The sequence below is a fragment of the Trichomycterus rosablanca genome, chromosome 4 (assembly GCF_030014385.1).
Source record: "Trichomycterus rosablanca isolate fTriRos1 chromosome 4, fTriRos1.hap1, whole genome shotgun sequence".
In the NCBI taxonomy this organism is placed as follows: domain Eukaryota; kingdom Metazoa; phylum Chordata; class Actinopteri; order Siluriformes; family Trichomycteridae; genus Trichomycterus; species Trichomycterus rosablanca.
In genome coordinates, this window is record NC_085991.1 from 3,940,255 (window position 1) to 3,955,033 (window position 14,779).

General features: G+C 42.9%; 1 protein-coding gene across 1 annotated transcript; it reads right to left on the reverse strand.

The window, feature by feature from the left end:
• Positions 1 to 10,683: 10,683 nt before the first annotated feature.
• Positions 10,684 to 14,779, reverse strand: kcnmb3 (potassium calcium-activated channel subfamily M regulatory beta subunit 3). Its single transcript, XM_062992834.1, has 4 exons — positions 14,746 to 14,779; positions 12,508 to 12,706; positions 11,911 to 12,082; positions 10,684 to 11,076 (listed from the first exon to the last, which is right to left on the reverse strand). The coding sequence occupies exons 1-4, from the start codon at positions 14,777 to 14,779 to the stop codon at positions 10,684 to 10,686; spliced, it is 798 nt and encodes a 265-aa protein (XP_062848904.1).

Consider the following 14,779-nt stretch of genomic DNA (forward strand, 5'->3'; position numbering starts at 1 on the left):
AATATACAAATATATTACCTTATTTCACTTGTATACAATTATATACAATAAATTACATGTATTTAGATACAGGGGCACTTAGATAATGCAGTCATAATTAATGCTAGCCTACTACTGCTGGGATCCAGGGTTCGAATCCCCAGTGGTGCTATTGGCTGTTCGGGCGTCATGATTTGCTATGTTTTGGGGAAAGAGTTGAGGTCGAGGCCCCTGCGATGGATTGGCATACTTGTACAAAACAACGCCTTTATTTGTCATATATACATATACCGACGTACAGTACAACCAAATTCTTGGTCGCATATACCAGCTCGCTTGGAAGCTGGGCTCGGAGCGCAGGGTCAGCCATCGTACCGCGCCCCTGGAGCAGAGAGGGGTTAAGGGCCTTGCTCAGGGACACAACAGTGGCTGCATGTCAGAGCTGAGATTCAAACTCTCAACCTTACAGTTTATATATATATGTATACATACAGAAGCAGTCATAAATAATGCTAGCCCACTACTGCTGGGGTCCAGGGTTCGAATCCCCTGCGGTGCTATCGGCCGATCAGGCGTCTACATACAGATGATTGGCTATGTCTTGGGGTTAGAGATTAGGTCGAGGCCCCGCTTTGGATTGGCATCCTTGTCTGGGGTGTGTTACTGCATTGCGCCCAGCAATTCTGTGGAAATCGAACCCACGGCAACCCTGACCAGGATAATGGAGTGGTAAAGTGAAATACACTCATCAATATACGTATATATTATCTTATTTTAATTGTATACAATTGTATTCAGTGCAAATTAGATTGTGAATATATAATAATTATAAGTGTTTACATACTGAGGCACTTAGATAATGCAGTCATAAATTATGCTACTCCACTACTGCTGGGATCCAAGATTCGAATCCCCAGTGGTGCTATTGGCCAACTGGGCATCTATATACATACATGATTGGCTATGTCTTGGGGTAGAGTTGAGGTCAAATCGAACCCACAGCAACCCTGACCAGGATAATGAAGTGAAATATACAGTGTAAATCAGAAGTTTAGATACTGGGCAGGGCAGCTGTAGCCTAGTGGTTAAGATACTGGACTAGTAATCAAAAGGTTGCTGGTTTAAGCCCCAGCACTGCCAGGTTGCCACTGTTGGGCCCTTGAGCAAGGCCCTTAACCCTGAATTGCTTACACAGTGTACTGTCACAGTACTGTAAGTCGCTTTGGATAAAAGCATCTGTTAAATGCAGAAAATGTAAATACACTGGTAAAAGATATCAACTTTTGCCTAACATGAGATTAAAACCTGGTGTCTAGACATACAGGGGTTGGACAAAATAACTGAAACACCTGGTTTTAGACCACAATAATTTATTAGTATGGTGTAGGGCCTCCTTTTGCGACCAATACAGCGTCAATTCGTCTTGGAAATGACATATACAAGTCCTGCACAGTGGTCAGAGGGATTTTAAGCCATTCTTCTTGCAGGATAGTGGCCAGGTCACTACGTGATGCTGGTGGAGGAAAACGTTTCCTGACTCGCTTCTCCAAAACACCCCAAAGTGGCTCAATAATATTTAGATCTGGTGACTGTGCAGGCCATGGGAGATGTTCAACTTCACTTTCATGTTCATCAAACCAATCTTTCACCAGTCTTGCTGTGTGTATTGGTGCATTGTCATCCTGATACACGGCACCGCCATTGGATGCACATGGTCCTCCAGAATGGTTCGGTAGTCCTTGGCAGTGACGCGCCCATCTAGCACAAGTATTGGGCCAAGGGAATGCCATGATATGGCAGCCCAAACCATCACTGATCCACCCCCATGCTTCACTCTGGGCATGCAACAGTCTGGGTGGTACGCTTCTTTGGGGCTTCTCCACACCGTAACTCTCCCGGATGTGGGGAAAACAGTAAAGGTGGACTCATCAGAGAACAATACATGTTTCACATTGTCCACAGCCCAAGATTTGCGCTCCTTGCACCATTGAAACCGACGTTTGGCATTGGCACGAGTGACCAAAGGTTTGGCTATAGCAGCCCGGCCGTGTATATTGACCCTGTGGAGCTCCCGACGGACAGTTCTGGTGGAAACAGGAGAGTTGAGGTGCACATTTAATTCTGCCGTGATTTGGGCAGCCGTGGTTTTATGTTTTTTGGATACAATCCGGGTTAGCACCCGAACATCCTTTTCAGACAGCTTCCTCTTGCGTCCACAGTTAATCCTGTTGGATGTGGTTTGTCCTTCTTGGTGGTATGCTGACATTACCCTGGATACCGTGGCTCTTGATACATCACAAAGACTTGCTGTCTTGGTCACAGATGCGCCAACAAGACGTGCACCAACAATTTGTCCTCTTTTGAACTCTGGTATGTCACCCATAATGTTGTGTGCATTGCAATATTTTGAGCAAAACTGTGCTCTTACCCTGCTAATTGAACCTTCACACTCTGCTCTTACTGGTGCAATGTGCAATTAATGAAGATTGGCCACCAGACTGGTCCAATTTAGCCATGAAACCTCCCACACTAAAATGACAGGTGTTTCAGTTATTTTGTCCAACCCCTGTACATTGGCGCCCTCTCTACTGTATTTGCCCAGTGATTCACCCACTGTGACCCTGACCAGGATAATATTGATAATAACAACATTAATAACAATATATTATAACAATAATATATTATTTAATTTCTTTTATACTACTAATAAAAACGAAATGATTTAGTTTGTCCCTTTTAATCACCGCTGTTTGTTTGTTTACATGCCTTGAGATTTACCCGCCAATGGGCTCATTTTCTCTTGGCCGGGCACTATTTAGCTCACCCCCTGCTTTCCCCTTCAGACTGTGTGAGCTGCTCTGCTTACACCTCAGTTTACACTGTCCGATTACATTCATTCATTCATTCATTCATTCATTCATTCATTCATGTGAAGTGATTGTTTTGCAGTTTAATACCTTCCACAAATCTTCTTTATTTAAACTGAAGTGTCGGTCACGTCTGTGTAAAAAGTTCCTCACTTCTACACTCAGTTCCTTGGACACTGTCGCCTCACAGCAAGAAGGTCCTGGGTTCGATCCCCAGGTGGGGGCGGTCCGGGGCCTTTCTGTGTGGAGTTTGCATGTTCTCCCCGTGTCTGCGTGGGTTTACTCCGGGTGCTCCGGTTTCCTCCCACAGTCCAAAGACATGTAAGTGAGGTGAATTGGGGATAATAAATTGTCCAAGGCTGTGTTCCATATAACCTTGTGAACTGAAGAACCTTGTGTAATGAGTAACTACCGTTCTTGTCATGAATGTAACCAAAGTGTAAAACATGACGTTAAAATCCTAATAAACAAACAGTTCCTTGGACACTATTCAGTCAGTCATGAGTCCCTTTGGATTAAAGTATTGACAAAATGCCATAAATGTAAATGCAATAGTAGGGCTGTGTGCTAGTTATCGAATTGTCACTGTAATTTAGTAATTTGACTAATAATTGAAATGTTGCTGTGATCAGAAAATGCAAAAATACTCATTGCCTCCCAGTGAATCCGACCAACCGTGACCCTGACCAGGATAAAGCGGTGGTAGAACATTAAACAGAGAGTAAAACATTTAAACAAATGAGTCAACGTTTTAACACACTCCTGCTTGTTTTTCTTATTTATTTATACATATCCGAATGTTCTAAACCAAAGAATGCATTAAAATAAAATCTAATTACAAATTTCCTTCAATTTCGCCCAATGTATTAGACCCACTGTGACCCTGACCAGGATAAAGCAGGGATGAAACATAAAACAGTAAAACCTATTAAAGAAAGAAGTCAACATTTTAACACACCTGCTTGTTTTTTTACTTATTTATAAATATCTGAATGTTCTAAACCCCAAAATGCATTAATTACTACTAATTTATTTAATTTCGCCTAGTGAATCAGACCCACTGACCCTGACCAGGATAAAGCTGTGGTAAAACATAAAACAGAGAGTAAAACATATTGAAAAAAGAATTCAACATTTTGACACACCCCTGCTTGTTTTTTTGTTTTTTTTGTTTTTTTTGTTTACTTATTTATAAATATCTAAATGTTCTATGTTCAAATTAATTACAAATTAATTTTCTTTAAAACCCTGACCAGGATAAAGTTCAAACATAGAACATTAAGTACAAAATTACAAAAAAAAGTACAAAAAAAGTCAAATGTTGACACACTCCTGCTTGTTTTTCTTATTTATTTACTTCAATACAAGTCTGAATGTTCTGAACCCAAGAATGCATGTAAATAAAATGAGAACCCTTTCTCCAGTCCCAGATCTTTTTGTAATGTTTCTGACATGATTTTAGTATGACAGCATCAAAATTTCTGATCAGAATCAAGAATACCTTGGCAGTTGTAGCCTAGCGGTTAAGGTACTAGACTACTAATCAAAAGGTTGCTGGTTGAAGCCCTAGTACTGCCAGGTTGCCACTGTTGGTCCCTTGAGCAAGGCCCTTAACTCTCAACTGCTTAGACAGTTTACTATCACAGTACTGTAAGTCTTCTAAATGGCAAAAATGTAAATGTAAATACTTACACCTGCCCTAAAAAGATACACATTACATGAAATAATCACCCTTTTGGGAATATTCACAAAGCTGATGGAGAGTAAATAATTGTTATTACGTAGAACACAAAAGCATTTTCTGACTCAACGTGATTAACGTGTCTGTTTATGGGTATATAAATGTATTTATATGGAACATTTGTTTAGTTGATCATTCAAAAAGTTGGTTTTTACACATATTTATTATTAAATAAATGAAATGCAAAAACAAGAGGTTGTAGTGCGTACAGTCTACCATTAGGTGTCACTGTTGCTTAATGGTTTAAATATGAACGACTCGATTCTTTTTCCGAATCAGTCGGTTCATTTAAATGAATCTTTTAAGCTCCGTTCTTGCCTTGTCAGTGCTATTCAGTTATGTTTAAACCTCTATTCATTTAGTTTTTGGCTTATTTTTATTTATTTATTTGAAATTTGTTGATACAAAGTGTTTATAAATAGCACAACAAATATTTCGTCAATGGGCAGTGAAAGCTAAACAGTCAAGGTATCAGAAGGTCACTAATTCAAGCCCCAACATCACCAACTTGCCACTTTTGGGCACCTTAACCCTCAGTTCCTTGGACAGTATTCAGTCAGTAATGAGTCCCTTTGGATAAAAGTGTCTGCAAAATGCCATAAATGTAAATGTAATAGTAGGGCTGGGGTAGTTCTGGGTTAGTTATCAGATTATCGCTGTAATTTAGTAATCTGACTAATAATTGAAACGTTGCTGTGATCAGAAAATGCAAAAATACTCATTGCCTCCCAGTGAATCAGACCCACTGTGACCCTGACCAGGATAAAGCGGTGGCAGAACATAAAACAGAGTAAATATAATAAAGGAAGATCTTGACACACTCCTGCTTGTTTTTCTTATTTATTTGGCAGATCTGAATGTTCAGAACACAAGAATGCATGTAATGTTTTTGTAATGTTTCTGACATGATTTTAGTATGACTGCATCGAAAATTCAGGAATCAGGAATACCTTGGCAGTTGTAGCCTAGCATCTTTTCGAAGCTCAGTTCTGGTTTTAGTTTTATTTTTATTCATTTTTTTTTTAAATTTGTTGATACAAATCGTTTTTAAATAGCACAAAAATATTACATTAATGGGCAGTGAAAGCTAAACGGTTAAGGTATCAGAAGGTCACTAATTCAAGCCTCAACATCACCGAGTTGCCACTTTTAGGCACTTGATTAAGACCCTTAACTCTCAATTCTTTGGACAGTATTCAGTCAGAAATGAGTTACTTTGAATAAAAGCGTCTGCCATAAAATGCCATAAATGTAAATGTAATAGTATTTCTGTTCTGGCTCTGGGCTAGTTATTGAATTCTCGCTGTAATGTAGTAATCTGACTGATAATTGAAATGTTGCTGTGATCACAAGGTCACTGGTTCAACCCACCACATCCAGGTTGCCGCTGTTAGCCCTTGAGCAGGGTTTTTAACCCCTAACTGCTTGAATTATATTCGGATAAAAGCGTCTGCTAAGTGCTGTAACTGTAAACCTTAAAAACCAGTTGAATAACAGCAGTTCTTAGTAGTGGACATGGACTTTTGGGTCGCACTGTATAATTTTACCAGGTCTTCACAAGTCAAGGATGTTTCTAAAAACAGAAATGATTCAAACCTGGTCACGTGCCCCTTATCACCTGAGCCACATGGTAGAGGCCGGCTCCAGCAGGCCCGAGGTCCAGCAGGCTTAAATTGAATTCATGAAGACTTTTGTTACACCAAGTGTGAATGGCTGTCATTATATAAAGGCTTTACACGTTAATAAAAAAGGCTGAATAAAAGCGGCTCATTCCGACCCCTGGGTCAGAGGCATCTTTTGAACTGAAACGCTGGATTATCTGTAGTGCTCTGTATGGGTGAAAGTATGTGGACACCTGAGCATAAGCTTGATGGACAGTCCATTTCTAAACCGTTGGCATTAATACAGAGTTCGCTCCTCTTCGCAGCTCTGAGAGCCTCTTGTCCTCTGGCAGGCTTTCCACAAGATCCCGGATTTGGAAGCGCTAAGGCTGGACGTGAAGGTCTGGCTTGCAAACAAAGATCCAGTTCAATCACACTAGATTCATCAAACTGTGTCATTTATTTTACACAGTGAAGGTCTGGCTTGCAAACAAAGATCCAGTTCAATCACACTAGAATTATCAAACTGTGTCATTTATTTTACAGATCGAATTATTGATCGAATACACCTGTTAGGTGCTGAAACGGCTGAACTGGTATCCTTATACTTTTGGCCATATAATATGCAACTCCAGTACGAGTGTATGTAAACTTTTAAGCCTATTTGTTCCTAGTAATTTAAAATCTGGTTATAGCTTTAAGGGCAATTTGAGACCATGCAAGCGAGACCGGACGTCCCCGGGCTCTGCAGCCTGCAGCATGCAATATCCCGAGCTACAAATCGCGTCGGAGGCTCTAACGGGTCTCTAAAAAACCCTTTATGACTTTCAGCTATTTCACTCACGGTATCAGCAGGGGAAAGATGGGTGATTATCATGGTTGAATCGGTTATGTCGATGCAGGTTGGCAGCACTTTGAGCATGCAGAGCGGGTTATTAGGGGCTTGCTTTGAATCAGGGATGTCGATTTGAGGTGGCAGGACAACATGCTGTAGTTTTTCAGCACTAGCAGCTGCAGGGTGTACAGAATACCTAGAGGAACCTTTTATTTTCTTCCCTTCTACACTTAATGAAGTTACATTTACACTTTTATTCAAAGCAACTTACAATTTGAGCAATTGAGGATTTAGGGCCTTGCTCAGGGGCCTAACAGTGGCAGAATGGAGGGTGTGGAGCTTGAACCAGCAACCTTCTGAGTACTAGTCCAGTACTTTAACCACTGAGCTTCCACTACCACAGTTGGAGCCAGTTGGAGCTCATCTCCGACAAGCACACAACCATGAACCCCTTCTTTTCACCTGTCGGGGGCAGGGTCTCACAGAGAGCAGTATCACGTGTGTAGAGCCCCCCCCGTGCAGTCGCACTTGCTGCAATGACTAGGAACCCTGTTTTAGCCATTGCCCTGCCCCCTACAGACACACAGCCAATCAGGTTGGCTGATAGCAGAGCTTATGCTGAGTTCTGTTGCATTCATGATCAGATATCTTGCTAAGCTTACTGGACATGGAGTTGTTTTGTCCTTTGAGGCTGTAACAGCCTCGACTCTCCTGGAGAAGCTGTTCTCTTTTGGTTTTTTGTAGTGTCTGTAGGAAGTTGTGCCCGACATTTCTGAATAAAAAGGTGCAGGAATGTGGGCGATATTGTCTACAGTCAAGCAAGCTTTGCATCAACATGGGCATGGAGACCACCGTAAAAGCCCTGCACCTGATTTTTTCTTTGCTTGAGCTTTAAGGTGCATGTCAGCTTCCAGCACATGAAATGTAAAGCAGTGGGGGCAGTGATAGCTCAGTGGTTAAGGTACTGGACTAGTAATCAGAAGGTTGCTGGTTCAAGCCCCACCACCACCAAGTTGCCACTGTTGGGCCCCTGAGCAAGGCTCTTAACCCTCAATTGCTCAAAATTGTTTTCAGTCATAATTGTAAGTCGCTTTGGATAAAAGCGTCTGCTAAATGCCGAAAATGTAAATGTAAAGCTTGTCTGACTGTGGACAGTGTCACCTCTGTTCATTGGTGCTTTCTGGATTTTGTCTGAACATCTGGACACATTCTTCTCAGAATAAAAACACAGTATAGTTTTTTTTATTGCATTTTCTAGGTCCAAAAAGAGGACACGTCCGGAAAAAAGAGGACGTATGGTCACCCTAACACTGACCGCTTAGCCTCCATTCGTACCGTGTCCTGACTTTAAACACGCAGTGATTGGTCGGGCGCCAGAGTGATCCATCATTTTCTTCCCGTGGACGTGCGGTGCAGGTGCTGAATGAATTTCACCGCTTGCGTCTTTCGTCGCCGATTCGATTCTCCTCCGGATTAGAGGACAGCAGGAGCGATCCATCACGCTGTCCAATCAGATAAAAACATGTGAGTAAGTGAGTGGTGCGGTACGAATCTGCTGCACGAGTCCAGGGATCGGATCACGCCGGATCACGCCGCTGTCAGCAGGCGTCTGATTTACACACGTGGATCAGAAGAACTCTGGACAAACTTTTCTGAACAGGAAGACTGGAAGACGGTGCGGTATGGGCGCCGCTCTTTAGTTCTAATTGGACGGAGACGTTTGCTCGTCCGCCGCGCTCCGTTTATGTTTGACTATTCGACGGCATCATTAATGGAGAGTGTTTACAAGAGCGGGAGGCTTGAGCTCGTCTGCTGATTGATTAGGCTTCCTGAAAAGTGGGCTTAATTAAGCGGGGCGTATAAAGCATATTAATGGGCTTGTTTTGAAAAGCGCTCTGTTAGTGTCTGATATGGGAGGATTAACGCTGCCAAGGCGGAGAGAATTTTTAATGACAATTTTAGGGGAGAATTCAAGTGGGAAGGATGAATTATGATGTACATGCTATAAGAAATGCAGATTTATATTTACTGTAAGAAAAAAAAAGCATTTTATTTTGTGTTTTTTTCTTATAATTGCACATTGGGGCTGCTCGGGTGGCGCGGTGGTTCCAGGGTTCGAATTTCAGCAATGCTCACAGACGTGATTGGGTACGTCTGAGGGGCGTGTGCTGCACCCGACAGTGCGCTCTCAGTGCCGGTCCCAAGCCCGGATAAAAATGAGAAGGGATGCGCGGCATGCGCCACATATGCCGTAGTCTTTCTATAGATTTTACAACCCCAAATCAGAAAAACTTGGGACAGTATGGAAAATGCAAATAAAATAAAATAAAAATCATCTAGGATAAACCATCACAGAGTTGAAATGTGTATTGTGGTCAAATGAATTAGCATTCCAGATCTTTGTTTGGAAAAAATGGACGCCGTGTGCTCCGGACCAAAGACAAAAAGGACCATCCAGACTGTTATCAACAACAAGTCCAAAAGCCAGGGTCTGTCATGGTATGGGGGCGTGTCAGTACCAGGGTCTGTCATGGTATGGGGCTGTGTCAGTACCAGGGTCTGTCATGGTATGGGGCTGTGTCAGTACCAGGGTCTGTCATGGTATGGGGGCGTGTCAGTACCAGGGTCTGTCATGGTATGGGGCTGTGTCAGTACCAGGGTCTGTCATGGTATGGGGCTGTGTCAGTACCAGGGTCTGTCATGGTATGGGGGCGTGTCAGTACCCTTGGAAAAGGTCATTAACACGTCTGTGATGCAGCATTAATGCAGAAAAGCACATTGAGATCTTAGAGTAACATGTGCTGCCTTCAAGACGTCGTCTTTTCCAGGGACGCCCAGCATTTTTCAACCAGACGATGCAAAACCACCTGCATGGCTGCGGAAGAAGAGGGTACGGGTACTGGACTGGCCCGCCTGCAGTCCTGACCTGTCCCCAATAGAGAATTTTGAAAGGAAAAATGCAACAACGATGACCCCGTACTGTTGCACATCTTAAGACGTGTTTGCAGGAAGAATGAGAAAAAATAAAAGCTGAAACACTAAATCACTTGGTCACTTGGTGCCAAAACGTCTTTAAAGTGTGGTGAAAAGGAACGGCATCATTACAAAGTGGTAAATGCTTTTTTTGTAATCAAACGGTCACTGGTTCAAGCCCCACCACTTACAGGTTGCCACGGTTGGACCCTTGAGCAAGGCCGCTCACCCTTAATTGCTTAGACAATATACAGTCACAGTACTGTAAGTCTATTTGGATAAAAGCATCAGCTAAATGCCCAAAATGTAAATGTAACACCAATCCACTCTGTGAAATATGGTGGTGGCAGCATCAACAGTGAGGACTGAACTAAAAAACTCAACCAGAAATAATAAACTGGACTGGAAAAGTACACAAAATGATATGTGGGCAAAAGTATGTGGACCCAGTGCAAACAGTCGTATAAAGCTATGCATGAAAAATATGCAATATGTCTCCAGCTTTGTGACAACAGCTTGGGGAAGGCCCTCGCTTCTCTTTATTGTCTGACTGAATGGGCACAACTCCACATCAGTGCCTGTGGTTAAGCTTATAGTTAGATGTCCACATACTTTTGGCCATACAGTGTAAAGCATCTGTTGTGCAGTCATTGTAAAATACCATATAGATGAAGGCATGAGGCTACGTTAGCTGGCCGACTCGTCCTCCTCCTCCAGGCTGGAACTTGAGGAACTTCTCCGCCCCATTCGGTAGACTTTCCCCTGAACCTGGACGCTCTGCCCGTCCCCCCGCGCTTTATCCTGAATGATTTCGGTACAGAGCTGAGCGAGGCACTGCATTATCAGGACCAGCAGGACCAGCAGCAGTCCTCCGACCAGCACCAGGCTGGGCCACACCAGACTCCACAGGGCCTGCTGCAGGACGTGCCGCTTCGTCAGGATGGCGTCATCGGGGTAGCGCCAGGAGCTCAAGTGGCACTTTACGGCCTTGTCTTGCCAAGCGCTGAGGGCATCCTTGATGTTTTCCGCCTCTTTCTCCAGGGCTGTTGTGTTTTGATGGTTTTTTGGCATGTAGAAACACTGAGGGAGAAACACACATTCAGAATCAGTTCCTGACTAAGGGGTTTGAATCCCAGCTCCACCAAGCAGCCACGGTTGGGTTCTTGAGCTTCTATGAACCTATACATGTGTATACGTTCACTATATGGTCAAAAGTTTGTGGACACCAAACCATGAGCTTGTTGGACATTCCATTCCAAAGCCATGGGCATTAATATACAGTGCTGTTGCCCCTCAGACAGGTAACACCATCCACACTGTAAAATATGGTGGTGGTAGCATCAACATCAATGACTGATGGGAAAATGCACAGTACCTTTCCAACCAGAAATAATAAACTGGTCCGTGCTTTTGCTTTATTTCCCTCCCACAACCTTCCAGCAAGTGTTTTCAAACAAAGAACTTAAACAGGACAAGTTTGAATCTCAGCTCTGCCACCTGCTGGTTGGGCGCCTATAATTGGACAATGATTGGCTCATCCGAGGGTGGGACCATGACAGCTGCAAACAATCAGTGGCCTGCACAGTAAGACGGGGGATAATGGAGATCAGTGCGTGACTCTCTGTGCACGATACGAATCTCATTATAAACCCGCCTCGTGTGGGTGAAAAGAAGCGGCATGTGTGAGAAAGAAGGTGGGATGGTTGTGGCTCTACTAAGATCAGGAGTGGAAGGTAATTAGATACGACTAAATTGACTAGACAGAAAATTGGGGGAAGGGGGGGGGGGGATATGTAAACAGAATAGAAAAAAAAAGAAGAACATCACACCAGCCAATTAGAAACGAGGATTTGTTTGTGTACATGATAAACAGTATATGTAGTTTATTTGTTGTAGCCTTTGTAAAAGTGATACCTCCGGGCTCAGGTCAACAGCGGCTTCATCGTAGCGTAGACGCAGAGTTCTATTGGAAGAAACGTTCACCAGGACCTGCAGGCAATGGGAAGCACCGACACCTTTCAGATCAGTGGAATCGTGAAGGAACTCGGCCTGGATCAGTGTGCAGTTAGTGGCGTCTCCCCAGTCACTGAGGACAGAGCAAGCAGTTCACAGATACTCAGATAAATAATAATAATAATCACAATACTAATGAAGAGAATAATTGATAATAATAATAACAATAACAATAATAACAATAAAAATACTACAAACTAATACACTAGTACCTTGAAACTCAACTCAAAGACATTGAGTTTCAAGGTATTTTTTCCCATAAGAAAACCTGTTTGGGAAACCTGTTTATGCATTCCATGGTCGGTTGGAACTGGTTATATTTTAGGCTCATGTAAAATAATGAGGTTGTTTTAGCGCAATGTCCCACTGTAATTATAATACATAATAAAGACCCAAAGTTTAAACACTAAAAATCCCACCAACACTACTGCACCTGATACCACAGAGTTTTTTTCTACCAACACCCGGTGAACCCGCTGGACTAACCCCGGTGTTTACCTGTGGAAACATGGCTGCACCACAGCAAAGCCCATCACCAGGTACATGAGGATGGAAAAAGCCATCATGGTGAAGCCCAGGAGCAAAGCTCGGTCCTCTCCAACACTGGAAAAGGAAGTTGGCGCTCTGGCCCTCTCATCATCGCGATTTCCTCTCTGTTGGGAGTCGGACACCATATGGGGAGAATGCAGGAGCTCCCTGAGGAAAGCAAATTGACTTCATAGTTACATAGCACCAAAAGTAAGCAGCCAATCGATGCTTTAAAGAAGGTAGGGAAACTTCCAAAATGGTCTCAAGCAGAATTGGACCAAAAGTTTGGGATAAAATCCAACGTCTGGCTCAAATGCACTCAATTACTGATTCAAATTAGACACCCTGCAAGGTTTTTGGTCATAAACTGTTCATTTTAGGTTTCAGAATTCCCACTGAGCTCTATACAGTTGACTTGGACGTTAATTTTGTTCCTTTTTTTAGTTATTTACATTTGCACTTGAGTTTGTGCTTTGGTTTATTGTCCTGCAATATAAATCTCAGCTTTTAGATTTAGCCTCAGCTTCAGCTCACAGACAGATGGCCTTATATTTTCCAATAACTCTGAGAGAGAGTGAAAGGAAAATCTAAAGAATGCCAGCAAAAAAAAACCCCAGTGCAACAAAAGCCTCACAAAAATGAGCAGGTACTGTGATGAGCCAGTAGACAGCCGGCCAACGAAGCCGGTATTTAAAGCTTCCCACCGGCTGCAGCATAGTAACGTGTAATGAGGTGCAGAGACTGCTAATTAAAGGAACTGGCATGTCAGGTGGGCATGATACTGCAATCCGCACCCTGACAGTCTATACTGCAGGTAGGTACGTACAGTAATGTGTTTTTTTCTATTTTATTTCTGCATTTTCTCCCAATTTAGTGAGTCAATTTGTCTTCCGCTGCTGGAGGATCCCTGACTGCAGTCAAGGTGGGTATATTTCCTGCTCATGCCTCCTCCGACCCGCGTGCAGCCCTTAGCGGAACCCTTTTCACCCATGCACTCTGCACAGGCGCCTCTCTATCTGCCAATCAGGGTCCTTACACAGCGTTTGAAGACCCCACCCACATAGTCTCGTCATCCCGCCCTAGCAGAGACGTGTCTGCTGCAAGCACTGCCAATTATGCCCGCTAGATGGCGCCCAGCTGACCGGTTTCGAACCAAGGAGTTCAGGATCTTGGCGCTGGTGTGCTAGCGGAGTATCCTGCCACCTGGGCGCAATGATGTGTTTTTTTATTAATTAAAATGATTTAGTGTGACAAATATGCAATAACAAATGCAATCGGGCGTATCTAAAATGCATTTAATGTATTCTGAATATGTCCAGGATGTAATTTAGCAGACGTTACTGAAAATAACATTTACAGGATATTTATTTTTTATTAATAAGCCATAAATATTGTAAAGCATTCTAAATGTCATAGCTGTTGTTCTAAAGTTTTTGGAAATATGAAAATATGAAATCTTTCATATAAAATTTTATATTTTTAAATAGGACACTCTGTCCATATTGTGATGGCCCAAAATCTCAAGCATGACACACTGTACTGCCCTGAAACTAAAATAAATACAACAATATAATCCTTATGTCCTCAGAAATCCGCCCCTCACCTGGTGCGCCGTCTACGGAGATTGATGTGAACCGGAATGCTGAAGTACCCTCGAGGAGATGGACTCAAAAGCATTCCTGATTTCGATGGTCTCCGGCACCAAGATATCAGCAACAGCAAAGTGTGTGGCCTTCTTTGGATCACAGTAGGGCACTCTGGGGACTGGCATCTTACAGCCAGAGTAAATAAAAAAACCCAACAACGACAGGCCTCCTTTCCGAGCGCTGATGCCCCAGGCGGGTTCCTATAGGAACCGGTACCAGCAGGCAAGATAATAATTATGTCCAATGGGACCGTTATACGAGTGGCAGAGTGCTGTGGCAGTGGTGCCCAGAAGTCTTAGTCCATTTCGAGAAACTGTCTCTGTGTTTATCTGGTTATTTATTTAAAAACTGCACACAAGTACGATGATTTAAATAACTAATAATAGCTGTACGTAGCCAGTGTGCTTTCCGATGCTGGTTCAACATAATGCATCTTACTCTCTGTATACAAGATGTAACATAAAGCCTCCACAAGGGGGCATTCACATACAAGTTTATTTCATTATTAATAATATACTGAGCTATCAGCACATTTAATCACTAACATATAATCAATATCTTACCCAAACGTGTGTCTTCCTGTGTGTCCTTGGCAT